This window comes from Podarcis bocagei (genome assembly GCF_964188305.1).
Source record: "Podarcis bocagei genome assembly, chromosome: 1".
NCBI classification, from domain to species: Eukaryota; Metazoa; Chordata; class Lepidosauria; order Squamata; family Lacertidae; genus Podarcis; species Podarcis bocagei.
Window position 1 is genome coordinate 136,773,277 of NC_138125.1, and position 27,590 is coordinate 136,800,866.

The 27,590-nt window shown below is 45.2% G+C and overlaps 1 protein-coding gene and 2 long non-coding RNA genes across 4 annotated transcripts in view; 1 reads left to right on the top strand and 2 right to left on the bottom strand.

The window, feature by feature from the left end:
- Positions 1 to 19,889, top strand: part of COL6A2 (collagen type VI alpha 2 chain) — a 46,008-nt gene extending 26,119 nt beyond the window's left edge. The window contains exons 18-28 of one of the 2 annotated variants that reach the window (XM_081206848.1): positions 157 to 219; positions 616 to 666; positions 2,230 to 2,265; positions 3,052 to 3,114; positions 4,363 to 4,425; positions 5,369 to 5,404; positions 5,757 to 5,802; positions 6,731 to 6,883; positions 7,766 to 8,218; positions 9,184 to 9,222; positions 17,996 to 19,889. In XM_081206848.1, the coding sequence (XP_081062974.1) occupies positions 157 to 219; positions 616 to 666; positions 2,230 to 2,265; positions 3,052 to 3,114; positions 4,363 to 4,425; positions 5,369 to 5,404; positions 5,757 to 5,802; positions 6,731 to 6,883; positions 7,766 to 8,218; positions 9,184 to 9,222; positions 17,996 to 18,603 (1,611 nt within the window). In that variant the 3' untranslated portion in view covers positions 18,604 to 19,889. Of the gene's footprint in view, positions 1 to 156; positions 220 to 615; positions 667 to 2,229; positions 2,266 to 3,051; positions 3,115 to 4,362; positions 4,426 to 5,368; positions 5,405 to 5,756; positions 5,803 to 6,730; positions 6,884 to 7,765; positions 8,219 to 9,183; positions 9,223 to 11,801; positions 13,628 to 17,995 lie in introns of those variants that run through there. The other variant, XM_081206849.1, reaches the window with a different exon arrangement.
- A 196-nt stretch (positions 19,890 to 20,085) lies between these two features.
- LOC308581699 lies at positions 20,086 to 26,136 on the bottom strand. Its single transcript, XR_014005181.1, has 4 exons — positions 26,011 to 26,136; positions 21,917 to 21,956; positions 21,057 to 21,373; positions 20,086 to 20,359 (listed from the first exon to the last, which is right to left on the bottom strand). It is a non-coding gene; the product is annotated as an uncharacterized lncRNA (long non-coding RNA).
- Positions 22,174 to 24,521, bottom strand: LOC308582387. Its single transcript, XR_014005646.1, has 2 exons — positions 23,623 to 24,521; positions 22,174 to 23,368 (listed from the first exon to the last, which is right to left on the bottom strand). It is a non-coding gene; the product is annotated as an uncharacterized lncRNA (long non-coding RNA).
- Positions 26,137 to 27,590: the final 1,454 nt, after the last annotated feature.

A 27,590-nucleotide genomic window follows, 5' to 3' on the forward strand; every position in this document is an offset into this window, starting at 1 on the left:
TGAGCAAAAAGAGTTTCCTCTGAGACTTCCCTCCTGTCATACGGAATCATTGTCGTGTTGAAAATCACAACTGTAGTAGCATCTCTGCCCCTCGTACAGATCAGCAGCAGCACACACCCCAACTCACCATGCGCTTTATGCAACACTCTTTTGCAGGGCTCACGAGGGGATCCCGGTGATTCTGGTGTCAGGGGCGACCCCGGGGTGCCAGGTCCAAAGGTAAGCCATAGGTGTAACCTTGATCAACAGGACTGAGTTTACATTTGATATTGTAGTGTTGGTCTGATTCCGCAGGCCTCATCACTGGCCTCTTTTAATGCTGGTAATTTTCTAGCCACAGAAAGTCTCTTTTTCCTTAAGCAGTCCGAGCTCCAGATTTTTTGTATCTGTAATTCAATGTATTAAAGGACTTATTATTGTTGGGGGATTCTTGCTGACTAAATTAGGAACTTGAGTTCTGCAGTGGCTCAGTGTGCATCTCAATGCGCATTCGCTTGCCAGACCTTTTAACCCCAAGACGTAACATACTGTACTCCAAAGGAAGGGAGATGTGGCCATTTCTGCAAATATAGAATCTTTGAAGAATCATTCTCTCTTTTTAAAACAACGTTCTAGGGTGACAGAGGAAGACCTGGCTTTAACTATCCCGGTCCAAGAGGAGCTGCGGTATGTTTTGTTCACGTACAGTATTCACACATTGAAATGCCTCAGTTGGGAAGGAAGCTTCACAAATTGCTATAGAAATTCTTCGTCTCCTTCGGAGCAGGTCACTCGGCTCTGGCAACAAGCCATTTGGGGCCGTGAGTTTAATGCTGTCATTTTCTAGACTTACTGAATGTTATTAAAATAGGATTTCATTTTTAATATCATTCCAGAGATACGAATGGGGCTTGATGTTGTTATTTTAAACTGTTTTTAAGCTTTTAGGATTAGGCAAAATAAGGTTCTTGATATGGACAAATGAGCAAATAACTAATAATTAAATTATTAAAAGTAAATATTATTTTCCTTACGTGTTTGATGTACATCATCATTATGGTGAAAGCTACTCCAGAATCAGTTTGCTGTTTTAAGTGTCCTCTAGAAATAGGAATCTATTAAAAATAAAAAAGAAAGAAAGAAAGGAAAATGGTGAAATCTGAATCAAAACCTAGTTCTGCTTTAGTTATATTACACATTATTTAAAGCATACATTAGGAAGAGTCCATTAGATTATGCCAATGTACAGCAAAATATTGAAAAAAGACATCTTTGCAAGAGATGTTTCATTTTTCATTTTGAACCCCTTGACACGTCTAAGAAATCTGGGAGCAAATCAGTCCTGATTTCCTTTTATTGGTGCTTTTTGATGCATATTCTAGATTATGACATGTAAAACACCTAGAGGTTTTCTGTAGAGCAGGGTTTCCCAAACTTGGGTCTCCAGCTGTTTTTGGACTACAAATCCCATCATCCCTGACCGCTGGTCCTGCTAGCTAGGGATGATGGGAGTTGTAGTACAAAAACAGCTGGAGACCCAAGTTTGGGAAACCCTGCTGTAGAGTAAGCAGTACATAAATTTTGTGAAATAAAATAAGTTAATAAAATATGCCTTGCCCTTAGTGAGGGTGCTCCACACCTCACTCTCTCAGGAGAAGGATAGACCGTGTGGAGGAACAAGTCGTCCATTTCTGCCCAGTCCAGAATCAACTGAGGTCACTTCAAGAGGCTGCTAATCAGATATTCTAAGAGCCCCTGTTTTCTGTTGGACCCACTAGAAAATTCCTGTGCTCAGCAACTCTAGATGCCTAGTTGGCCACAACTGTTACAGTGGTGCCCCGCAAGACGAATGCCTCGCAAGACGGAAAACTCGCTAGATGAAAGAGTTTTCCGTTTTGGAGGTGCTTCGCAAAACAAATCTCCTATGGGCTTGCTTCGCAAGACGAAAATGTCTTGCGAGTTCCTGCGGGGTTTTTTTCCTCCCCCCCCCCTTTTCTAAGCCGCTTATCCGCTTATCTGCTAAGCTGATAAGCTGCTAAAAGCCGCTAAAAGCCGCTAATAGCGCTAATCCGCTAATCCGTCAATGGGCTTGCTTCGCAAGACGAAAAAACCGCTAGACAAAGAGACTCACAGAACGGATTCTTTTCGTCTTGCGAGGCACCACTGTATTTACTTTAGAATTTGTCCATCCTTGCTATGTCTGGGTAAGCCCATGAAACTGAAAGTTGACTGGCTCTTCTCTGTTTCCAGGGTGAGAAAGGTGAGAAGGGGCTTCCAGGACCAGAGGTATAGTATGATCACGTTTGCCACCTTATTCTGCCAACAAAGCTAGTGATCCTGTTCTTTCTTTGAAATGCTTATGAGGATATGGAGGGCCACTTCTCAGGCTGTGTCCACACAGAAGCTGTTATGTGGCTTGTTTTTCATATCAGTGGAACACCAAAGCACAAGTGAGCCAGAAAACCACACACTCGTTGTGCTCTGTCCAATTAAATAATTCTCAGGTGGCTCAGTGTAGTGACTCCTGGTGCCATTATGAAGTACAGTTGTACCTTGGAAGGAGAACGGAATCTGTTCCGGAAGTCCGTTCGACTTCCAAAACTTTAGAAAACCAAATCACAGCTTCTGATTAGTTGCAGGAAGCTCCTGCAGCCAATCAGAAACTGTGGAAGCCCTGTCGGACGTTTGGGATGCAAAAGAACATTCGCAAACCAGAACAGTCACTTCCGGGTTTGCGGCGTTCAGGAGTCAAAACGTACGAGTTCCAGGGCATTCGACAGCCAAGGTACGACTGTATGCAGTACAAGGTTTAACTAGTGTTGACGTGGATTATTTTCTCTATACAGCCAGGCTTACTGCTATTTTGTCTGTGAAAAAATGCATTCTGCGCTCAGGTCCTTTTCCTCTGTGCTTCCAGCTTAGCTCTAAGCCTTCAAGCATCAGCACAGAGAACTGCTTTAAAGGAATAATAGAAGTGCCCTTAAATGAATAACAAAAGATAAATGGGGGGTTGAAAAGCGGGGCAGTAGAGAAAAGAAAAATCTTTATTCTTCTAACATTTTTTTGGAACAGGGTGGAAGAGGTGACTTTGGACTAAAAGGCCCTCCAGGAAGCAAAGGAGAACGAGGTGAACCTGTAAGTAGACTCCTATTACTAACAAATGTGTGGAACATAAACAGTCAGTTTGACTCACAATGTGGATTTGCTGGACACAAAAGATATTGGAGCTAAATTTCAATTTGCGTTGCCTTTCAGTTGTCAGGGTTTGGGGTGATAAGTCTAGGAGACAATGGGATAGTGCCTGTCTTTCGCAAACTTTGAGCTCCCTGATAAATTTTAAATTATACTCTAGGAACACCTAATCTTAGGCCAGCTGAATGTAGGACGCCACACTTCTAAACAGCTGGTCCTGTGTAGACACCTTTAAATGCCAATGAACATAGCCCCCTTCAGTTGTTCAGCAGAAGGCACAAACTGCATAGGGGCACACGAGCAGCCCCTGCCCACAAAAGTCTCTTTGGCGATTCTAATCATGCTGAGCTGCGTGCAGTTTAAATTCTCCCTTTGATCCAGAACCTGATTACTAGTGGGCTGGAAAAGTCTCACCATGTTCTGCTGCACACAGCATGAACCCCCATGCAGACCTTTCTGCTCAGTGCACAAAAGGCAGGCAGGGCCGGCACATCCATCGGCACACAGTTTGAGCCTCACATGTTCTTCTGAACATTCATGTGTCTGTGCATGTGGATAGTACTATGTTTCCCAGACCTGTTCACACTGATGTCTGTAGATGAATGTGTGCAGGTTTGATCTCTACATCTTTGTTGCGAGAAATTCTGGTGTCCACTGGTGTTTCCCATACTGGTGACCCCTGATGCTGCTTAAATTCTCTCAATCACATGGCTAAACAAATGTGGAGGCCCCTGCCCTATCTAGCTTGCCCCTGGGTTTGTCCTCTATGGAGAGGAAGAAGGGTTTTAGGTTTCTCAGTCTGTCTATCTGGTAATTCCCACCTGCTTTTCAGGTTGCTGATGTCTATTAAAAAATATGATGTGATAGGCTGGAGACAGGCAATACTCAAGCTGGATTGAAACTGGTTTGAGAGAAGTTTTGCTTCTCATAGCAGAGAGGAAGGAAACATATATTTTTCACAACTGTCAACGAGGATAAAAGTACTAAGAATAAATAAACACTTTGTGTGCTATAGAAATTATTGGTAAAAAATAATTATTTGAGACATTGTAATGGGTAGATAGGATGGGTAAGCAAGTAGAGGTTCTCCTGATCTCTAGGACACTGAATTCATGTTAATTGAAATACCTTTTTCCCATTCGTGTTGCTAAACTTATAAGCATGCATTCCTTTCCCTCTCTCTTCTTCTAGGCTGACCCTGGACCACCCGGTGAGCCTGGACCCAGAGGACCCCCAGGCGAAGGAGGCCCTGAGGTACGGCGGCTGAGTGTTGCCTTGGGCCCTAGATCTTGCCAGCTCCTTCCTTTGATCTTCTGGAGCTGGATCACAGGACCCTGGGCAGTTCTTTGTTGCACAACAGGAGCAGCCACCAGACACAAAAAATGAAATAAACAACCTGAGCCTGCTGAATACAGATGTCCATTTTAAGGAAGAGAAAACAGATATGTCTTGAATTCAGAATTTTGATTTTAAAAAAATAAATATGTATTATACTTGATGAGCATTCTGAATCTGAATTCAGTGGTCAGCTCACCTCAAAAGGGATATTGTGGATTTGGAAAAGTTTCAGAAAGGGGAAAGCAAAGTGATCCAGGGGGTGGAGCAACTCCCCTAGGAAGAAAGGTGGCAGCAAGAGGAGGCATGACAGAAGTTTATAAAATCCAGCATGCCATAGAGAAAGGGAAGGGGGGGCAATCCCTCTCTCATAACACTAGAAGTCATGGACAGCCAACAAAGCTGAATGTTGGAGGGTGAAGGACAGGGAAAAGGAAGTCCTTCTTAAGCTTCATCCACTTTTCCACTTATAGCTCATCATCCCCCCCCCCGCCCACTCGCTCTTGAGCTGCCAGTGCTCCCAGAATGACTTGCGTAAAAGCAGTACAAAGATTCACAAATTATTAAAACGGTAAAAATGGTCTGTAGGTAGCCTATTTAAAACCGTAGTGATGATGATGATGTTATTTCACCCCTGTGGCTGCTGCTTGTCTTCCTCACCAGGCAATTGGTTCTGAGGCCTCTGTGAGGGAAGAAGGAAATTGGTCTCCAGGTGCGGGAAATGGTGTGCTCTGTAAATTATCCTTTCCCTGCTCCTGTGGCCAAGTCAAGCCCAGTAGTATGGATGGAGCATAGCTGAATGTGCGTAAGAGAGAGAGAGAGATGAAACACCCCTGAAGTCTTCTTCTCCGTTTTTTTACAGGGTGGCCCTGGCCCTGCCGGAGATCCTGGCCTGACCGTAAGTGGAGAGAAAAACCTATATTTATTCTCCCACCTGTGGAGCGGGATACCTATCTAGTGTCAGTTCCAGTTTACTGTGGAATATAGCAGGAACATTAAAATGGTTGCTTCCCACTATGTGGAAGATATTCCCGATGAAATCTGCAGTGATGTCCTCTTGTGCACAGTAAAGCTTGTGTATTATTCAGTCAAGTTTTCACAATGACAAGATGCGAATGAAAACTAGCAGAATCGTCACTCAAACTGCAGTGACTGATTTCCTACCAGATCTTGTCATGCTGTCAAACAATTTAGGACCTTACATTCAGAGCACCTCTTTACTCATTTTCTTTCTTTCTTTTTCTTGATAGGACTGTGATGTGATGGCATACATCAGAGAGACCTGTGGCTGTTGTGGTTGGTTCAGAGTCTTCTCCTTGTGGACTTACAAGAATAATTAGTTTGCATACTCTTGCTTTAGAGTAGGATGCCTCTCCCAGGAGGATGCATTTTATTCCCAAACAAAGATCACAGTCATGCAGTGATTTCCCTCTGTCCTTCTGTGGGAGCCTTACTTGGTCAGAGACCAAATAGGTTTCATGAGTTTGGCAGAGACATCTTACTGTGCCTTTGGTACTCCCAAGAAATGTTTAATCACGTATAAGAAAAGGAAATACTGTCTCCAGAAGTTGAGAAAGAGGGGAATTTGTACAGAGAGAGAGAGTTAATGTTGCACCATGCTTTGGGTTTGGGATGCGATGCCTCAATCATGCCTCGTGCACTCCATGATTTAAAAGGACTTGGTGCTTTATCATAGAATCTTAGATGTGGTATGGTAGAACATACGTCCTTCGGACTCAGGCCCACCATTTTGTGAATATGCAAAAATGCCCATTCCTCATTTAAACTTCTAAATCACAGTGCTAATCAAAGTATAAATTTGGGTTACATGGGGTTGCACTTACAAGAAGGCTTGAAGAACAGGTGCTTCGTATGTAGACCTTTCAGCTGCGATGGCACCACTGCGTTTTCCAGTGCTGCCCAGATACAGAAACCAGGCTGGGAGCAACCCCTTTGGTACTGTTCCTCTGTATCCACTGCTGATCCTGGAGGCAAGAGCTGGAAATAGCCGTACCGTGTCCTGCCTGTCTCTAGGAAAGAACACTGCAGTCACTGGGAAACACAAGGAAGGACTGTTAATAGCCTGCTTGTTGTCTCTCGGATACTTGGCTTTATAACACAGCATGCCATCTGTTCCAGGGTCCTCCGGGTTGGTGCTGTGGTCAGCTGGTTTTATGGTGTTTGGATGCAAAGCTTCTGACTGCTCTGTCTCTGCTTTCCGTAGACTGTGAGAAGCGGTGTGGCCCCTTGGACTTAGTCTTTGTTATAGACAGCTCAGAAAGTATTGGCTACACCAATTTCACCCTGGAAAAGAACTTTGTCATAAATGTGGTGAGCAGACTTGGTTCCATAGCCAAGGATCCAAAATCTGAGACAGGTTAGTGGTATGGCTGAGAATCTGATTTTATTGCTGAACATTAGATGTGATGATGAGATGCTTGTGCAGTGCCTAACCGAATATTGGGAACTAAAATATCTCTTGGTTTCTAGAAGTGTTCCATTTGCCTTGATCATGTTGAGCATGTGTTGTGTGTGCCATCTAACTGCGCTTGCCACCAACTCCTGGCTCCCTTCCTTCCCTCACTGGGCCATGTGGCAAGTGCAGAAGCCTGGGGGGAAAGGCATGTGCAAAGAACAGAGAAGAGAATCACAGCAGGAATCTCTCTGCTGTTTCTTTCCTTCTCCAAATAGCAGCACAAATGAGAGAAATCCATGGTTCTAGGTGTGTCAGAAGGTCTAATGGCAGAGCTGGGACTTAACTCTTTTGTGGAGAAGATCAGACACACAGGGGAGGCTTTTCTTGTTTCTTACCTGTTCCAAATTGCAGTGCAAACAATAGCATGGGCAGCCATCCTTACTGGGCCACCTCCCCCTTGGAGGACCCTAGCGAAAGGACTTGTGGACATCCAACTTTGACTTTGTGTCCTGCAAGTGCTGCATTTGTCACAGGAAAGCTTGTGTGTGTGTAGAAATGCCTTTGATTAGAACTGCTTTGAGTGGGACACTCTCTGGAAGTGTTTGAGACATGGCAGAAGAGAACAGGCACCTGTATTCCTTACATAAGTCTGTACTACATCTGGGCAGCTTTTTCTTAACTGTTCCCTTAAATGAAAAGGATTTTAAACCACTAGCCCAAGATACAGAGCCTTTGGTTTTCAGAAGGCTCTCTGGCTGCAGGGCAATGTGATGTCTCCCTTAAGGGGAAATGAGGTCTCTCTTGGTTCAGGGAGGTGGAGCTGATGGTTTCTTTCTCTGCCAGGCGCCCGTGTTGGGGTGGTGCAGTACAGCCACGAAGGGACATTCGAAGCCATCCAGCTGAACGATGACCGCATTGACTCCCTCTCCAGTTTCAAAGAGGCAGTGAAGAAGCTAGAGTGGATTGCCGGGGGCACGTGGACCCCCTCTGCTCTTCAGTTCGCCTACAACACCCTCATCAAGGAGAGCCGGAGAGACAAAGCCCGGGTGTTTGCAGTGGTGATTACAGATGGGCGCCACGATCCCCGGGATAGCGAGTCCAACTTACCGGCTCTCTGCAGCAAGGGGGTCACAGTCCATGCCATTGGGATTGGTGACATGTTCAACAAGAAGGAGGAAGACGAGACCCTGAGCTCGATTGCCTGTGATGACGACAAGAGAGTTCAGAGAATGAAGTTGTTTTCGGAGCTGGTGGCTGATGAGTTCATCGACAGCATGGAGCATGAACTTTGTCCAGGTCTGTCAGTCCTGCCCCCGCTGAGGATGGAACGAAGTAGTGGGAATGTAATCCTAACTCCCTCAGCTTTTGCTTTGAGGTTTATGGTCACAGCCTCTCCAATTTAAAGCAGTTTCTCTCTCTCTCTCTCTCTCTCTCTCTCTCTCTCTCTGTGTGTGTGTGTGTGTGTGTCCTGGTGCCATATGTACAAAGTGGGCCATAATGGGCCACATCAAAGCCAATAGCAGGCTACATTACATCATTCTGATGGGGTGTAGGGCCCATCCTTTCCCAAGGGGTCTCAGACTGGTCCACAACATGTTTCAAAAAGGACTAAAACTGAAAAGTAAATAAATAAATTGTGTACAACTGTATTGGGAGAAATCCACACAATCCCAGTATTATTAATACCGCATATCCCAGACTAATTCCACATCACTTCCCAGTGCCAACTAAAACTCATCCTGAAAAGAATAGTGCAGCCCTGATGCAAGCCAGTCCTGCTGATCTTGTACAGTCACCATATTTTGAGCCAACTAGAAACCTCTGAATAAATTTCAAAGCCAGACTGTTGGAGGACACATCATAGGAGTCAAACGTGGAGAGTCTGTCGGCATGTTTGCCAGTCCCCAGGTATTCATCTGAAGGCCACTAACATGCCCTGTGGCCTCTTGGTTGAGACTGAAATCCTAGATCTATAGGATTTACTTCCAAGTGTAAGGCCCTCTTTTTACCTCCAGCGGTTGGGGAAACTGCCCCATAGGTGGTGCTGAACCCTGTGCTCTTGGGAACCTGCTGGATGCAGCCCGTGGGACTGACTCTATTTCCTTCTCAAGCGCATTTGTGTCCTTGAGCTCTTGCTCGTCTGGATAGAGAGGGGCGTGGGAGGCTGGGTTGCAGAAACCTCTGACTTCTGTGTGCCTGACCATTATTAGACCAATAGTGTTCTGCATGGTTTCAATTGAACATTTTCATTCTTATTTCAGATCCTCAGATTGTCTGCCCTGAACTGCCCTGCCAAACAGGTAAAAGCATTTGTCATTGTGTCCCTGCCACCCCCTCCCTGTTCACTGTATCACCTGATTTGGAGAAATAATGGAAAGTTCTAGTCCAGGAAACAGAAGGTGGGGGAGGGAGAGCTTATGTTGACCAGAATGTCAATACGTCTCCTTTTCAACATTATTCCATTATACTTAATCACCTATATCTCCAAGTAAATGTATTTTTGCATTACAGCTAGTTTACGTCCTGGGAATAGCCATTTACGCCTTGAGAATGTGTGCCAATATTGCGGCCATTCCGGAGCCTTCTCTGAAACAGTCTGTCAGAGGATAGAAACACTCCATTTGTGGGGATTTCTGCTCCAGTCCTCCAGCCAGACAACAAGTAGACAGGTTTATGACAGGAAGAATGTGAAATGCTCCACATTTGCAGAATTGTGAGGAACACCAGTTTTAGTCAGCAAGGCCATATGTGTAATGAGCTCTTGATAAAACCTCATAGTGTGATGGACACTCATGCTAAGGCTACTGCTGGCCTGCAGCCTTAGGACAAAACCAAATGCTCTTTGAGCTATGCTTTTCCAAAGAGCACAACCCTTTAAATCTGGATCAGAGGGATATGTTCAGCACTGCTCAGTCAAGGCTTGTTAGAAGCTGAACATCAGGCAAGACCCTTTCTATAACTGACAGAGAACAGAGGAACCAGATCAGGGCAAAAGCCTGCTTAAGTTAAAAGAGATAAAGGTAGTTGATCAATGCGTAGTATTTCTAGTGCTGTTCTAATAAGTCCTACTATTATTTAAGTTTAGATTTGGTTTCTGTTCTTGTCCCCGCTCGTGTCAGTGGAGCATGCATAAGCGCCCCCCTTACCCCCCCCTCCATTTTGTCCTTTTCTGCAGACGTTGGCAATTGTGCATCAATGGGGCAGGCCTAAAATGGTTGCCGGCTGTATATTGATAAAAATAGAGTTTTTTAATGGTAAAGCTTACGCTTGCTCTGTGTGGTTTGATGGAAGGACCTTCTCACGTAATTTCATGTTGTATTTTTTTGTTCTTAGTAGTTCTATAAATTGAGTGGAAAGGAAGGAAGGAATGAGTGTGAAAGAAAGTTAAACTCCTAGAACATAGAACAGGTAGTGTTCACTGTAGCCTCTTCTGATCAGGCCATCAGCTTCAGCAGGTTTGCTTTGAGTTTCTCAGCTGCGTGAATTCATTGGAACCAAACTTCATGGACAAATTGTTGAGGAGTCTCTGTCTGTCAGGAGCCATGCTTCTGGGCACAGGTCTGGCTTAAAAGCTCTGTGTCCAAGCAGGTCTTTTCTGTCCCTGCACTTTCCCCAGGAAAACCTGTTTTTTACCATTGAATTGGAACAACAGCAATCAAGTTTTCTGCAGATTGCCACTTACTCTGATTCAGTGGTAAAATGTGGCTTTTCCCAGGGAAAGTGGCAAAACAAGCCATTCCATTCTTTACGTGAGGTTGAAGCATGTAGAAGAGGTTTTTTTCATTACAGTATTTCATTTTTTTCTATTTATTAAATTTGTATACCACCCATTATCCATAGAAATACACAATAAAAAGTATGATTTGAGAATGTCTTGAGTAAATATCCTATATAAAAGTAATGACTTATTTAATCATTCCAAAATCCATAGTAGGGATTTAGTTAGGCCAATCATATTGTTCCAAATAATTGGTTCAGATGGCAAACAAATGAGAGTGAGGACTTGGCTGGTGTTGAAACCATCCAGTCTGTATCTGGTAATGGTCTGAAGATGGAACATGGGAGGAGGCAGCAGGCCTCCAAAGGAGACTGTGATGGGTATTGTGCAGGTTTTAGGTTATGTGAAAGCTGGTTTTTGTATTATCAGGGGAGATGAATCAGCCATTGTATGTTTCTTTTTCCTGAAATGCCTTACCTGAAACCTGCACAGAACCGACAAGAGTTTTATACCTCCTCCCACATCCCTTGTCAGATGCGGACTGAATGGCTCCCGCACTGTTTTCTAATATTTTCGTTTGCCAGTCTCTGATATGGATTTTGGAGTGGCTATGGTTCAGGAAGGAGAAGGCTAAGGAATGACACCCTCTTCACTTGTCAAATGGGGCTTCACTCTTGATTAGCTTTAACATTGGCTTTATTTAATTAAAGTGAATTGCATTTTCATCCTTCTTATTTTCCTGTTGTAACTCTGTCAATGAACTTGTTTGATGTGGTAGGATCCTTTTCCGTTGCTTCTTGTGCTGGCACTGGTGTTGGTCTTTCGCTTGATAGACTGTTGACATTCCTATGATGCAGTAGAAGAGAAATCCTTTCTGAACCTAAAATTCTGTTTGAGGGTGAGAGGGAACATAGAACTGTAGTTGTTACCACCTCAGTTTAAAACTCGGAGAACCATTTTGGTCAGGTAGCTTGAAGTCTGGAAAGCCAGTAACCCCCAGGTTATGCCAAGCTAGATCTGGAAGGCCCCAGGCTCCACCCAGGTGAGCACGCTTTTAAGAACCCAACACCTGTGTGGTATACAGAATCAAAGTGAATAGAAACCAGAGGTCCATGCCATACCAGAAAGCCCTGAAAATATTCTTTTGACACTCACTTGCAGATGGGAGGAACCCTGGGATCGAAAGCCCAGTTATTTTCCGCCCTATGGAAAAGGGAGACAAGATACCTTTCCCCAGCACCAAACCTATGATCGCCCAGTTCCTGAACTCCACGAGGGAGATCCAGGACCCCAGCATGTACACCCAGCTCGTGGCCACCTTGGCCTATACCGCCGAAAAAGCCAAGTTTTCCACTGGACATGAGCGGCAGGAGTGGATGGACCTGTTCATTGACACCTTTAAAATGGTGCACAGCGAGATTGTTGGGGATCCAGATACTGTAATAGGCCTTTGCTGAGACTGTGCTCTGCCTCTGTCAAAAGACTAGGAGGACTTCATTCTGCCTATGAAACACAAAGCTAGTCAGAAATGTCACTTTATCTGTAGAAATCTTGCTGGAGCTCTCATTAGTGCTAGGTGATTGCAACAAGAGAAGCTTCTAGAAATAGGAACTTCTGAAAAAGTCAGTCTCAGCTGCTTTTAAGGCTTATACGCAGCTTCGCTCCCAGACCAGCTCATTTGGCCCTTGCCAGAGGAGAAATGGAGCTATCATGTAGAGAACAAAGCAAACAAGGCAGAATGGCCCCAAAACAGACTTTCCTGAGTTTCTCGCTTGAAAAACCACACTGTGCTGATAAACTCACATATTCTTGAAACATTCCAACGTGGACTTTTTGGGTGGGGAGACCAAGAACAGTCCTCTTGCCAACCACATGATGGCAGCCTCTGAGCATGCTAAAAGCTGCAAAATATGAACTACACACTTGCATCCCTACCTTTCCTATTCCCCACTTCCCTTAATTATGAAGTGATTTTTGGAGCGTAGGAATCCTCAGTTTACCAACACACTTACAGATGACTGCTTCTTCACACCATTACAAACACGGATCATTCCTAAGTGGTTGGAAATCGTCTGTTTGCCAGCCTATCAGTATGGCAGAAACTTATGAGCTGGAATTTTGATCCTGTGTTGTAAAGCTATATGTGTTCCTCTCCCTATTGTCTGTCTATAAATTGTTGTCTGTCTTTTTACTGAAAGGACTTTTCTAGGTAACGGAAGGAAACATTGATCCCATATATTTTCTCTCTTGAATGAATTCTCAGGGTGCAGCCAGATATTCTGAACTGTGACCAAAGTGTTTTGAACACACATTCACAGCATTCCCAGAGCATTTGTTTTCACAGCTTGGAATGTGTATTCAAACTGCAGCCCTTGTCTCTGTCTTCACCCTAAAGCCTTGGATGCTCCCACCTAGAAATAATTTAGTCTGCCAGATCAGCTGCCCAGCTCAGTATCCACTGGTCAAAACTGGTATGGAGCAAACAACAGAGGTCCTTCCTAGGGAAACCTGAGGATTGTCCTTGGTAGAACTTGGTCTCTGTGGGCTTTGTTTCATTCCTGGTCTATTTGTTTGTTTTTGTATATATGTGTTTCTCCATTTTGCACATCTTTTGCCCTCCTTAGTGAGCTACTGTCATCAAAATTACTGATGGAAATTAAGAAGGATATTCTATTACTGTAAAAAGCAATGCAAAATGAAAATTTAGGTTTGTGAGTATGAAGATTCTACATCTTGAGACTCTGAGATGACTGTCCTGCCACCTTTTGCGTGGGCGAATGTCTGTGATACATGAGGGCCCATGATTGAGCCCAAAATACCATAGATAGTCAATAAGAGAACTGGATAAGGCATCCAACCCAGAAGTAATCCATTTAAGCTATTGTTGTATTTCCAACACTGTAGCAAAAACAGCCTCTGCATGAAGAAATAATGCATTTATAATACACATTTGGGAAAACTACAAATATATTGGCCTGTTTTTAAAAGACTCTGAACAATTATTCAATTCAGTATTTGTGTTTTATCATTATTAGTTGTGACCAAGTGGGGGGGGGGAATCCCATATAGTTTCAAATGGTATTTTTGCTAGCAAACATTATTTTCTTCACCAAGCATTAGAAAGCAGGTGGAACTAGACTGTCTGAAGGGGTTCAGTGAGGGAGGGATTGCTTGCTTGCTAGACACTTTTAAGCAATCTAATTTCACCCGACTCCCACCACTGCAAACTTCAGTAATGACTGACTAAATCCCAAGTAACTATTGATAGTATACACCTAGCCAAGCAGAACTGAATTCTGAATGCAAGTCCCTCTTCCACTATTGTGCAAGTCCCCCTTCCACTATTCCAACCTCATGAGGCAAACAGAGGTTTATCATAAAGACAGAATTCACACACATTTTACATACCCCCTTAATTTTAATTTTGCAGTTGATGCAAGGTTGACCCAAACGAACTGTGTACGTCTTGTGACTGTAGTCTGACATGTGATCACAGGCCAATCCAGATTTTGTCCTAATACATGAAATTTGCTCATCTGATATTGCCTTCACCTTTGCACACATGTGGAACCGCCCCTAAGACCCACATGGGCCCCGACTGCATTTTATTTTAAAAAATGGTTGTAGCTGCTTCTGTGGCTCCTTGGTGAGCTGACTTGCAGGATGCCATCGGCTATGCGTTGAGCAGATCTGTTGTAGATCATATAAATTATGTGAAAAGCTGTGGGCTTGTCAAGGACAGGGCAGACAGTGAACCCCACACCTTGTGTTCTATATAGCAACATGAGAGAAAACAGTAATCCAATTAAAGTGACAGAAAATGTAATCGGGGGGGGGGGAGAGAGAGCCAATCATTAAAAGAAGCAGAAGCATCGCCAGGCAAGGTTCTCGTGAGTGAGACGAGGTGCTCCAGGTTCAAAAGTTAGCTCTGAAAGCAGGGGGGGGGGGTTATATACAGTGGTGCCTCGCAAGACGAAAAGAATCCGTTCTGTGATTCTCTTCGTCTAGTGGTTTTTTCGTCTTGCGAAGCAAGCCCATTGACGGATTAGCGGATTAGCGCTATTAGCTGCTTTTAGCGGCTTATCAGTTTATCGGATCAGCTGATAAGCGGCTTAGCAGCTTAGAAAAAGGGGGGGAGGGGAAAAAACCAGCAGGAACTCGCAAGACATTGTCGTCTTGCGAAGCAAGCCCATAGGAGATTCGTTTTGCGAAGCACCTCCAAAATGGAAAACTCTTTCGTCTAGCGAGTTTTCCGTCTTGCGAGGCATTCGTCTTGCGGGGCACCACGGTAATGCCTAGTGTTGCTAGGTTTACTGTAATCTACCCTGTGATCCTTGGACGAAGGGTGTTATAGAAATTTACCAAATAAATGAAAGGATCTGGGCTGGTCCTCAGGGGCAGCTGACTGAGTGTTCTTTCGGGTAACAGGGCTGGTCCTGCAGCCCAGATGGCCTCCCTTGAGGAGCATGGTCAACAGGTGAGGGTTGTGGCTGCATTTGTGGCCGTGGCGGGACAGTCATGAAGGTTCTGGGAGCAAAGTGGCCATTTGAAGGAAGGAAGGTAGGAAGGCAGGCCGGAAGACAGGCCCTTTCCAGGGTCCCCCTGGCGTTCTGCACTTAAGCATATGCAGAGTTGTTGTTCCAATATCCCTCACTGGCAAGGAAGTTTTCGAAAGTTCTAAGAATGTGAACCTTTATCTGACATAAATAATACAGGTAAGTAAGCTCCTAGTTCATAGCAGGCACCAGGCAAGACTGGAGCTTTTGACTCTTAATTTGAAGAGTTTTTACGCATTTGAGGCCTCTTTTCGTGGGGCATGAACTGCTAGGTCCGTTTTGGTTTCTTTAACAGCGCAAGCTGTACAACTAAAAAGGAGCTAGCAATAACATCTACAGGTATCCTTAAAAGTAGAGTATTCATAACTCAAAAGTAGGGGGGTGTATAATTGGGTTAGTTTACAAACTTTTCCATTTGGTCCAGCTTTTCTTCTGTTCGCTCCACGCTTTTTACCGCTGAATTGTGGATTGCTCTGACAAATGCCAATCCACAGAAACCCCCATCGATGTTTGTTCCAATTCAGCAGGAAACAGCAGGTTTTCCCACGGATAAAAGAAGAGCCTCTCAGGCCAGGGCTAGAAAGAATGGGGCAGCTGGAAGTGTGGACAAGCCCAAAGTGCTGTTGCCCCAGGTTGGCTTGGTTAAATTTAGAATAAGTCACTGAGGTGGGGGGGGGAGATATGTGTAGAAAACCACAGATTTCTGTGCCCAGGTCTTGCCTTGCTGTGGGGCAGGTTCTTCCCCAGGCACAGAGGTTGTGAAGCAGATGGCCAACACTGAGACCATCAGACAGTGGCGTAGCGTGGGGGGTGCAGGGGGTGCCGGCCGCACCGGGCGCAACATCTGGGGGGCGCGCACTCGCACTCGCAGCTCTCTGCCCCTACCTGGCTCATTCACTCTCTCTCACTGCAGTGCTGGCTGTGCGGATCCGATCCGAGCCGCTGGGTCGCCGCCCACTGTGGAGGGGGTGGGTGCCAGGTGTGCGGTGCGGAGAGAGAGCGAGGGACTATCTGGGGGAGGGACAGTGCAGCGGCCGCCCAGCGCAGCGCTGAGCGCAGGAGAGAACCACACCAGACCAGACCAGGCAGCAGCAAGAAGAAGCTGGCAGCGGCGGCAGGTTAGGGGTTAGGGGGCGCAAATTACTTGCCTTGCCCCGGGTTAGGGGGCGCAAATTACTTGCCTTGCCCCGGGTGCTGACAACCCACGCTACGCCGCTGCCATCAGATGCACCATTCTTCCCTTTCACGCCAAAAGGAGTTTATCATTACTCTTTTCCAATTGCTGCATGAAATACCCCTCAATTGCAGGAGTCGGGGGTGGGGTGTTATCATTTTTTAGATGTAAGAGGACAGCCTCCTCAGAATGCTAAAGAACTTTAGTCCACAAATATCTGACATGAAGTTATAGAAATGTTTGCTGTTTGTAGATGCAGCCTCTTTGAAACGTATGTTTTCTTCCTTTAACTAACTAAGATGTCTGAAGTACTAAGCAATACCACACCTGGGGCAGAAATGGACAGGGGTTCGGCTTTGTATGCAGCCTTCTTTTCCTTCATTGTATAATTTGGGAGCAACAAATATTATAACATATTTCTTTATTGCTGGCTCTTCGCTCATTATTGTCTGGAGTTCTTGTGAGCTGCTTTAAGCATTTTGTGTTTGACTTTGAGTTGCCTTGCTGAATGCACGGCAGGTTTTCTTTCAAGTCTGGATCATTGTATAAATTACTCTTCTTTGCCCAAAATATCATGTCCAGTGTTTAACAGTCTCAGACGACGACCTTACTTTCTACAAACATTCAGGTAGAAAATATTGGTGCCAGATTCAAGGGGAGGAAATGAATCAGTTATGTGAATGTGAAATATTGAAAGGTTTTGTATTGTTCACTCTTTCTTTGGTGGGGAAAGAACTCACTTGTTAATAGAGAGATGTGGGTTCAGAAAAAGAGGTTTATTTGATTTAGATTATTTACTGATTCACAGGACTAGCTGCTTGTCTGATCTGCCACTGTCAGTGTTCCTTTGAAGTATGCTGGGTATTTTAAAATTTTGCATCCCGTTTCTATCCCACCTTTTCTCCAAGTAGCTCAAGGCAGCATACATGGTTCTCCCTCTCATACCCTTTTATCCTCAAACAGCCCTTTGAGGTGAGACGCAGGTGGCGCTGTGGGTTAAACCACAGAGCCTAGGACTTGCCAAGCAGAAGGTCGGCGGTTCGAATCCCCGCGACGGGGTGAGCTCCCATTGCTTGGTCCCAGCTCCTGCCAACCTAGCAGTTCGAAAGCACGTCAAAGTGCAAGTAGATAAATAGGTACCGCTCCAGCAGGAAGGTAAACGGCGTTTCCGTGCGCTGCTCTGGTTCGCCAGAAGCAGCTTAGTCATGCTGGCCACATGACCCGGAAGCTGCACGCCGGCTCCCTCGGCCAACAAAGCAAGATGAGCGCCGCAACCCCAGAGTCGGCCATGACTGGACCTAATGGTCAGGGGTCCCTTTACCCTTTACCTTTTAGGTTGAGTCATTTGCTTAACAACACCCAATGGGCTTTATGGCTGAATAGGGGTTTCAACCCCAGGCCCTCGTCTGTTTCTTGGGCTATAGCAGAGGAAACATTCCCTCAACCTGATAGGTCAATAGGTTTTCAGACCTTACAGTCTAGAAAAACAGTCGCGCCCCCTACATCGCAGGGCTTGGGTGACCCTTGGGGTCCGTTCCAACTCTTCAGTTCTATGAGTCTATGAAAGCCATGCCCTCATGAGTAGCCCCAGAGGGATGACGGTCTGTTTTCTTTTCCCCCTACAGAGCTTGCTGTTGCCCAGTGCACACAGCGCCCTGTGGACATTGTCTTCCTCCTGGATGGCTCTGAAAGAATTGGCGAACTGAACTTCCAGAGGGCCTACCGTTTTGTTGAAGATGTGGCCCGACGTCTAACCCTGGCCAGAAGTAACAATGACAATATGAATGCGCGCATTGCCCTTGTGCAGTACGGAAGTGAGAACGAACATAGGGTGGCTTTTGAATTGACACACAATCTCACTATCATCTCGGATGCCTTAGATCAGATCAAATACTTGGACTCTTCTTCCAACATTGGGTCTGGCATCATCCATGCCGTCAACAACATTGTCATCAACCCAAGAGACAGGCAGAGAGCAGCCAGGCGCAATGCCGAGCTGTCATTTGTCTTCATCACAGATGGCATTACAGGCAGCAAAAACCTGGTTGAGGCTGTTGACTCCATGAAGAAGCAGAATGTGATGCCCACCGTGGTGGCCTTAGGGAGCGATGTGGACATGGATGTTCTGCTGAAGATTGGTCTGGGGGACCAGGCAGCCATTTTCCGGGAGAAGGACTATGCCAGCCTCTCCCAGCCTGGCTTCTTTGATAGATTCATTAGGTGGATCTGTTAGCTGCAGGGAAGTGCAGTCTCTCATCACACACCAAAGTTATTAATGTCCTAAAATTGTTATATGGTTTTTAGCAAATGGTGGATTTATTTTTATAGCCAAAACCTGTAGGCTCATTTTAAATTTCATGATGAAACTCAACTCAATTTTATGGTGCTAATTAAAACCAAGGTGGAGGAAGGATCCAAAACTACACAGTGTAATCTGTCATGTCTTACAACTTTGTTTAAACAGATTTTTTTGTGCTGTAATCATGTAGGTGCTAAACAGAAGAACAGCGAAGTGTTCACATTCAGCACAAAGAATAATCATCTCCAACAAGGGTCTCCAGTAAACTGTCCTTCCATCCCCACACCACACATCAGCACCTCACGTCCCAATCATCTGTTTCTAGAAACTGGTTCCTTTACTGGGAGGTGGGGATAATTTGAATCTTGTCCTGATCCTGGTGCTAAAACCTCCTTATTCTCTTTCCAAGGAAACCCTGCCAGTGTTTCCTATGCAGCTGTGTCCCATCCCACCCTTTTTCACAGGTGAAAGCAGCTGCAGGAAATTATCAGCACTGAGTCCTGGGCTTTGGGCCACTCCATTAGTGAACGCCTGGACTTTCTTCCTTGCTTTTCATGCGATTGCTTAATGGTTGCAGCAAAAGAATTTTCTGGCACTTAAATGTACTTTGCATCCATTAAATGTACTTTGCAAGCTTAACTATGTTCGCTTTGTAAGACCAAGAGCCAGGGAAAGGGTGAAGAGCCATGCAAGGCCCTCATCCTGTGATGACACCGTCCTGTTCCAGTCCAGGTGACAGCCATTGAGACCTTTTATGGGGATCACTTTGGATTGTCTCTGGCTCCCCCTGCTGCAACATGAGTTTTCACACCACGCCCTACTTAAGGAGAAGCCAAAAGCCACCTGCCTTGCCTTGCCTTGCCTCAGGTTTCCGTTTCCCTTTCCCCAATCACAATGCGTAGCACTGCTGGCATGAGATGGCATTAGACTTTGTCTTTCTGAGTGCCTTTCTTACGTACCCAACCTTCCTGTGGAAAGTCTGTCTCTCCTCCTTCTAACTGCTGTTAACACCCTTTCTCCCGCATTAATCACAAAGCACCTTCTCCTTGGAGACACAGTGTGAATCATCAAGTCAGACATCATGCAAAACATGTTGATGGATGTGCAATGAAATTGCAACTTCAGTGTATTCTTGGGATTGCTGTTTCTGCAATAACATCCTTACTTGAGCCAAAATTGCACTCTTGGTAAATAAACTCATTTTCACACTAGCTTAAAAATATTGTCGTTTATCATTGCATTAGAACACACTTTCATGTTAGCCAGCATAGAATACCCTTTACGAGCCAGTCGTAAGGTTCAGCAAACTGCTAGAAGAGTCAGGGGACAAACATGCATTTGATGTAAACATTCATGTGAAGCATGTTCCATATGCGACTAGGAGTTTTACTCCTGCAAAATGCAAGGATTTCAGTCTTTGTCAAGGTGGGTATCTAAATTATGCCTTTATTTCAGGGGTAAGATGGAAACAGATAGGAATGGATATGGAAAATGGAAGGGAAACGATATCACATGGCTTTTTAAACATTTCTTTTGGAATTGCTACAAACTGAACAAAGTATTACATGATTACTGGACCATGTGAAAGACAATGGAGGAATGTCAGAACAGGTCTCGACTGCAGGTGTGCAGCTGGGAGCGGACACCTTCCTCAGTCTGAATCGGAGCTGCTGCTGGAACTGCCATGGTGCTGAAAGAGAAACAGATGCCAGCCTGCCATCACTGCTGCTATTTCAGCTCCTATTTATTGATTTCTGTTGTGTTTTCTTCTCCTCCTGCATTTTCACCTCTTTAGTTTTATTTCTGCCTGCCTGTTATGATGAAGATTTTGAGTAATTAATGGGGCATTACATGGAAAGATAGGGATGCGGGTGGGGCTGTGGGTTAAACCACAGAGCCTAGGACTTGCCGATCAGAAGGTCAGCGGTTCGAATCCCCGCGACGGGGTGAGCTCCCGTTGCTCAGTCCCTGCTCCTGCCAACCTAGCAGTTCGAAAGCATGTCAAAGTGCAAGTAGATAAATAGGTGCCGCTCCAGCGGGAAGGTAAACTGCGTTTCCATGCGCTGCTCTGGTTCGCCAGAAGCAGCTTAGTCATGCTGGCCACATGACCTGGAAGCTGTACACCACCTCCCTTGGCCAATAAAGCGAGATGAGTGCCGCAACCCCAGAGTCGGTCATGACTAGACCTAATGGTCAGGGGTCCCTTTACCTTACATGGAAAGATAAATTCTGGCATCCTCATTCTCCTTAGACTAACTTCACATTTCCCACGCCTTAACTGACTCCCTGGTCGTCCTTGCACTGGAGCCTGTAGGCCCATGGCTACTGAAGCTGCCTTTCTTCTGCCGCTTGACTCGGGGAGACACCTTCAAGTCACTCCTCCTTACCTTTTTGCCGTGGTGCCCATGGTGCCCATGGTGCTCATGCCCGTGCTTGTGCTTTGGCTTTTTGTGATGCCCATGGTGGCTTCCGGGAGGGTAGCAGCCAGGTGGTTGGGGAGGGCAGCCTCCAGGGAGCATTCCAGGTGGAGGATGGTGTCCATGGTGGGGTGGTCCATGAGGAGGGGGCGCACAGGGCCCAGGGAATCCAGACTGGGGAGGCAGCTGGCCAGGGTACCCTGGGGGTGGGCAGGGCTGCATGCCTGGTCCAGAGTATGGAGGAGCAGGAGGGTAAGGCTGCTGCGGTGGCATCCCACCAAGCATTCCTGCCAGAGAGTAAAACAAAATCATAGGATTGGGGGCCATGTATAGTTACTGCCTTCGTCAACTAACAGGTTTGATCAAGCTGATGCGCTGGAGCCAGAAACTGGGACGGTCTTCTCTCGGGAAACCATGACCCACTCTCTGCCTCCCTGGGGGTTTTTTCTGATCATTTTTCATGCCCGGTGTGCCATTTCTCCTCACACCAGACCTGCAAGGTAAGTCAGTATCCGACCCTGCAGGTGGCTTAGTTACAGCTGGTTCCCAGCTGGGTAACTGTAAAGGTCAGTGCTTATTTGTGAACAAAAAGCAAACTTTCTTCAGGGTCTATAGTGCTATAAATAATATACCAGATTTATTTTCAAATAAAACAGCTCCCCCATCCCTGTGTGTGTGTGTGTGTGTGTAGGCCACAATCTCATGTGTGGGCTGTTTGTCTGCACTGGTCTAGGTCATTTAAATATGCTACAATGTGGTGAATCAACTTGCCACTGAAGCCAGAGCCCAATAACTGCCTCCACCAGATATGTTGACAAGGCAAAGTTTACCTGAATTGGGGTTCCACATGTCAGAAGAGAAAGTCTCGACCTGCAATGAAGTCATACTGTTTAGTTATTTGAAAAGTCCTGTCCTGTCCCCATCTGGTCTTCTCTTCTCTCTCTCTCTCCCAAGGCTTCCAACCCTGTTCTGACAGCGCTATGCCTTCAGTAGCTCCAAAAGGAGAATATATTCAGTGAATCCAATCTGTTTGCCCTTGCAGTGTCCATTTATCATTTATTCAAATGGTACTTGCGTTACTTTTATTAAAGGCTTTTGTTCCAACTCTACAATTCTGTGATTTTATGACTTACATATCACTAACTTTGCATCATTTTAGGCTGCACATTTATAATGAGTGAAGTTCAACAGGCTTCAGATCATGAAGGGTTCTCTATTTTCCACAGTGATGGGAGTTGCTCAGGCCATCAATGGTTGTAGTCATATGGGAAGTCCATTCAGACATGAGCCCAGTCAGTTCAATGACATTTGTTCCCAGAGGATTTTTATAGGATGTTGCAGGCTCATTTTCATTGGATGAGATGGAAACTTACACAGTTTTTATACTGTTTATTTTATTTATTAAGAGCACTTAGCATTTGTATACTGCTTTCAAATTTTCACAGTGGTTCACATGCATTAACTGGTCATCCTTATGGTGCTTTGGTAAGGTAAGTTAGAACATGCATTCCCTTGTTTTGGATGTGGGGATGAAGCCGAGAGTGGATTACCTGAAGCCCCTCTGCCAGTTCATAGCAGAAGCAGCATTTGAACAAAAGGCTTCTGGACTTGCAGCTCTTTTTTAAAAGGTGTTGTATATGCTACACAAGCAATGAAGAGTTGGTACCTATCAACACCCCCAACAACAGGCAGCACAGCTACCAACTCTGCATCAGATTCCCAGAGATCAGATGTAAGAAATCCACAAGGCTGCACCCCAGATCCAGCTAACTCCAGCTAGAAAATGTCTCCAAAACTGCCAGTATAGCTCAGAACTGTTTCTCTGTGCCCTTCCACTAACTGTTAGCTTTAGGTTTCTCTTAGGAAAGGGAGTGGGGTGGCTGGACTTTGCTTCCAACTCTGTGGTCTGAGCAAGGCCAGGGCTGCTAAAGTGGTCAAACTAGATGGCCAGGGCTGGTCCCGTATATTATCTGGTGAGATAAATAGGCTGTTGATATGTTGCCATGGGAGCTAAAACGGCCCAAGAGGCCAAAGGTGACGGCCAGAGATGACTCATCCTTATTTCTCTCCCATCCCCACTAGGGCTGCAAGACATCCGGATTTTCCCAGACATGACCGGGATTTCAAAGGTGGAACTGATGGGGGGAGGAAGCAACTCCTTGGGGGTTCCCTAAAAAAAAGTGCAACAATGTTGGGATCTTCCTTAACAAAAGGTCAACAAGTTTCGGGGTGTCCTAGTTTTTATTTTTTAAAATATGGCAACCCTACACTCCCCTCCCCCACTTTTTGGCAGGGGAGACAAGAAGAAGAGTTTTGGATTTGATATCCCGCCTTTCACTCCCCTTCAGGAGTCTCAAAGCGGCTAACATTCTCCTTTCCCTTCCTCCCCCACAACAAACACTCTGTGAGGTGAGTGGGGCTGAGAGACTTCACAGAAGTGTGACTGGCCCAAGGTCACCCAGCAGCTGCATGTGGAGGAGCGGAGACACGAACCCGGTTTCCCAGATTACGTGACTACCGCTCTTAACCACTACACCACACTGGCTCTCAAGACAACCTAGGGCTATGAGTAAGACGCCAACAAGAAAGACCAAAGTTTTGAGACAGGTCGGATGCCTGAAGTTTTAGGTTCTGAAAAGCTCGTGGTGTCTTGTCTGAGGGGTACTGTTTCCCTCAAGAACCGTTGTGGAAGATTTCGGCAATTTGTTAAGATGCTTACGCCATGCCTTCACCTTTGCTTTGCTCCACTTCAGATCAAATATTACAAACACCAGTCAGACTCCAGTGATCTCATTCCAAAGAGAACAAAACCTAAGCAAGGGAAGCCCAGGAAGGAACCTCTCGCAGCTGAGAGAACTGGGAGTGCATGCACTTCTGCCACCTTCCAAGGGATGGAGAGTCATTCTTTTGTTAAATCTTGGGCTACCCTATCATTTCTGTCAAAAGATCAGCTTAAGGAAGCACAGTCAGCAAGCATCCCTAACAACAAGTTGACACAAAGGGAAATGGCAAGTGTGCTTTGACATCTCCTAGGCAAACTCAATTCTGTACCACATCTGTCACAGGGGGCCCCAAAATGGTCCACGCACAAGCTTCATCCAGGTGGCCGACAGTGTTTTTGTGCTTGCATACAGCACATCCATCACATGAAGTACAGTATATTGATTTTTAATTATATTTTATTGCTTCTTTTATCCCTTCTTTTATATTTAATTGTATTGGTATAATTAAAATACAATATATAAGAAACAAAAGAAGCAATAGAAATACAATTAAAAATTGTACAGCACCTAGCTCATTATGATTGCTACAACAGGCAGAAAAGTCACCAGGCTGTCTACTGAAGTCCCTAAGCAATTTTCAAGTGGATCTTGCAACCACAGTGATCTGTGGGATGAACTTCAATGTGCAATAATCAGATCCCTATACCTCCTATCATAGAATCATAGAGTTGGAAGAGACCACAAGGGCCATCAAGTCCAACCCCCTGCCAAGCAGGAAACACCATCAGAGCACTCCTGACATATGGTTGTCAAGCCTCTGCTTAAAGACCTCCAAAGTAGGAGACTCCACCACACTCCTTGGCAGCAAATTCCACTGTCGAACAGCTCTTACTGCCAGGAAGTTCTTCCTAATGTTTAGGTGGAATCTTCTTTCTTGTAGTTTGGATCCATTGCTCCGTGTCCGCTTCTCTGGAGCAGCAGAAAACAACCTTTCTCCCTCCTCTATGTGACATCCTTTTATATATTTGAACATGGCTATCATATCACCCCTTAACCTCCTCTTCTCCAGGCTAAACATGCCCAGCTCCCTTAGCCGTTCCTCATAAGGCATCGTTTCCAGGCCTTTGACCATTTTGGTTGCCCTCCAATTAATCACAGTTAATTTAGTTGGCAACATTCACATATTCAATGGGAAGGAACTGTAGTTACTGACGATTTACTGCAGGAGAGCCCTTGTTCGCCAACCCACCTCTCACAAAACTGCCATTACCCAGCAATCCCTATTTTTACATCTGTGGTGAACCACCGTCTTTATTAATTTGACAATAAAATGTGACAGGGCATCTGTTTTTGTTTTTTAAAGTGGACTTTGTTGCTTGGCTGTGAAGGTTTAGCAAGCAACAAAATTGGCGATAAAGAGGAAAAGGAAGTTACTGCATTTTCTCAGCAAGTGTTTCAGGGCTTCCTTTACGCAACGTAACTCCCTCGACTTTCTGAGTTACAACCTGCACGGATCACAACTATGAGGAGTGACGCAGAAAATGGACGAGGGCGGCTGGGAAGGCAGTGAGAAAGAAACAGAAAATGTCACATGAAACAGCCCTGAGAATCAGCTCTAGACAAGCGTTGAGATTGGCAATGCTTTTTATGGGGCAAAACTCTGAAAAACCTCGTAACCTTGAATCATCCATTGACAAGTCCTGTCCAAGAACAACAGCACCGTATGAAAACTATCTAGTGAGTGGGGTCCAACTTTTCACCTTTTGTTAAAATAGGCATTGTTGCTTAGACAAGCAAAGTAGTTGCTGTATCTTCCCCAGACAGGAGAGCCAAATATAAAAGTTGGTGCTAGCTTAAGTAAGTCTTTAGGGGTATGTGCTGGATTTTGAATTATATGTCTACACCAGCAAACTTAAGCTGAATAAAAAAAATAAAAGTTTATATATCTTTATATATCTGGTTCTCCTAAATAGAAGGCATGCAACTGAAAATTTGTTTGATTTATTTTTCACCTATTACAAAGCATTTATAGGGGACTGGCATACAAACTCAAAGCACAAAGTTTTAACAATAAAACAAGAATACCTCCCCCCAGACTACAACACAAAAGTAGCTACAAGTGCAATAATATTCCCTCAAATGCCCTGTGATGTCTTCCACCACCTTCTCCCCCAGCTCAATACTGAAACTGCATACAGTACCAAAGTGACGCCTGCAATCCTGGCGGAGTCTTTCCTAGGGGATCATACAATAAGCGTCCTTCACTTATATAACCACACCTTCAGCAATTAAAGACTTTCCTACCAATCAGAGAGCACGGTGAACCAGTGTCACCGTCGGAGAGCAAGCTTAGTAAAAGGTCATTTTTTCCATTATTTCCAGTTTGCACACATTCTTTTAAATGCAAACTCCACCCCCCAGCACTAAGCTCACCTGCTTGTGTTGGAGACTAGGTACACAATGACAATGCAAACCTGCTAGAGGTGTGGAATGGAAAGGGAATACCTTGATTCGGTGAGCTATATTTATTCTGGCCCAATGATAAGAGGGAAATGCATTTTGCATGCATGAGCAGCAGGAATTGGAGGTGCGTGTGAATGTGCTGGAGGAGCAGTCAAGGCCGGCAGAACTGAGTGAGATTAAAACAAACAAACAAAAGAAAAACTCCAGTGATTTTGCCCCCTGGGTGCCCCTGTGATAAGAATTTTAAGGTATTAGATATATATTAAATGTTCATAAATGTACCAAGCAAACATAAATATATAAACCACATGTCTGAAGCAGCACAGGAAAACAGCCCGGAAACCACTTTTGACCCCCCAGCTGACCAAATGATTTCTCTGCAAGGTCAAGGAAAATGGAAAAGCCTCCCCATTGTCTTTTCCTTCACAAATTCTGTCTTAAGGGTATGCCTGTGTTAGAATAGGGCGAGCCTGTGACCTGGCTCAGGAACTAAGTAATTATCATTACAAAAGACTGGCCAGGCTCCCCAGGGTATCCAATCAAGTGAGCATTAACAGGTCACCTGTCAGGCGAGAGAAACAACGCACTCAGATTTCTGCTGTAGACCACCTTTTCTGTGATGTACGTATGATGTATCTGGGGGGATGGTCTTAGGTTATACCCCTTCTGTGATGTATGTATGATGTATGGAGGGGTGGTCTTGAGCTCCAGGGCAGGGAATTAAAAATGTTATATAAGGGCAGGAACACTTTGGTTCTGGTTTTCTCCTCTTTTCCTGCGTGTGAGGGGAGCACCCGGTTGCAACAGATCAATAAAGATCAGGCATAGTAGCTGCTTTGCGTCTCAATATTCTCTGGTTGGCCTCTGTTATTTTCTCCTACCAATAGGGAACCTACATAAGGACTCTATATGGGCTCTTGGATACCCCATAAGGGGAAAAGGGAGATTATTTGGTTACAACACCCCAAGATGGCCTTGCGGAGTGGGGGCCAATCCTTATGTGTGAAGGCCTTAAAGAGGCCCCAGCAGCAAGGGTCCCATGAGTTTCGGGAGTAAGAGCCACTTGGAGGGTTATCTGCCTTTGATTGGCCCATGAAGTGCTCCAGAAATGTTGGGAGTCGGATTGCCACCCATCCCTGGAAAAACAGGATAGTTCATTGCATTCATTGACACTGCCATTAGGTAAATTGAATAATGGTTTGGTTTTTCCAACAGCAACTGGCTTTACTTCCTGCAGCCTCTCTCCCTCCAAGATGGCAAGATCACCTTCAGAGACATTGAAAAGCTCTGTGAAAAGCCCAGCTTCTCAAACAGATGG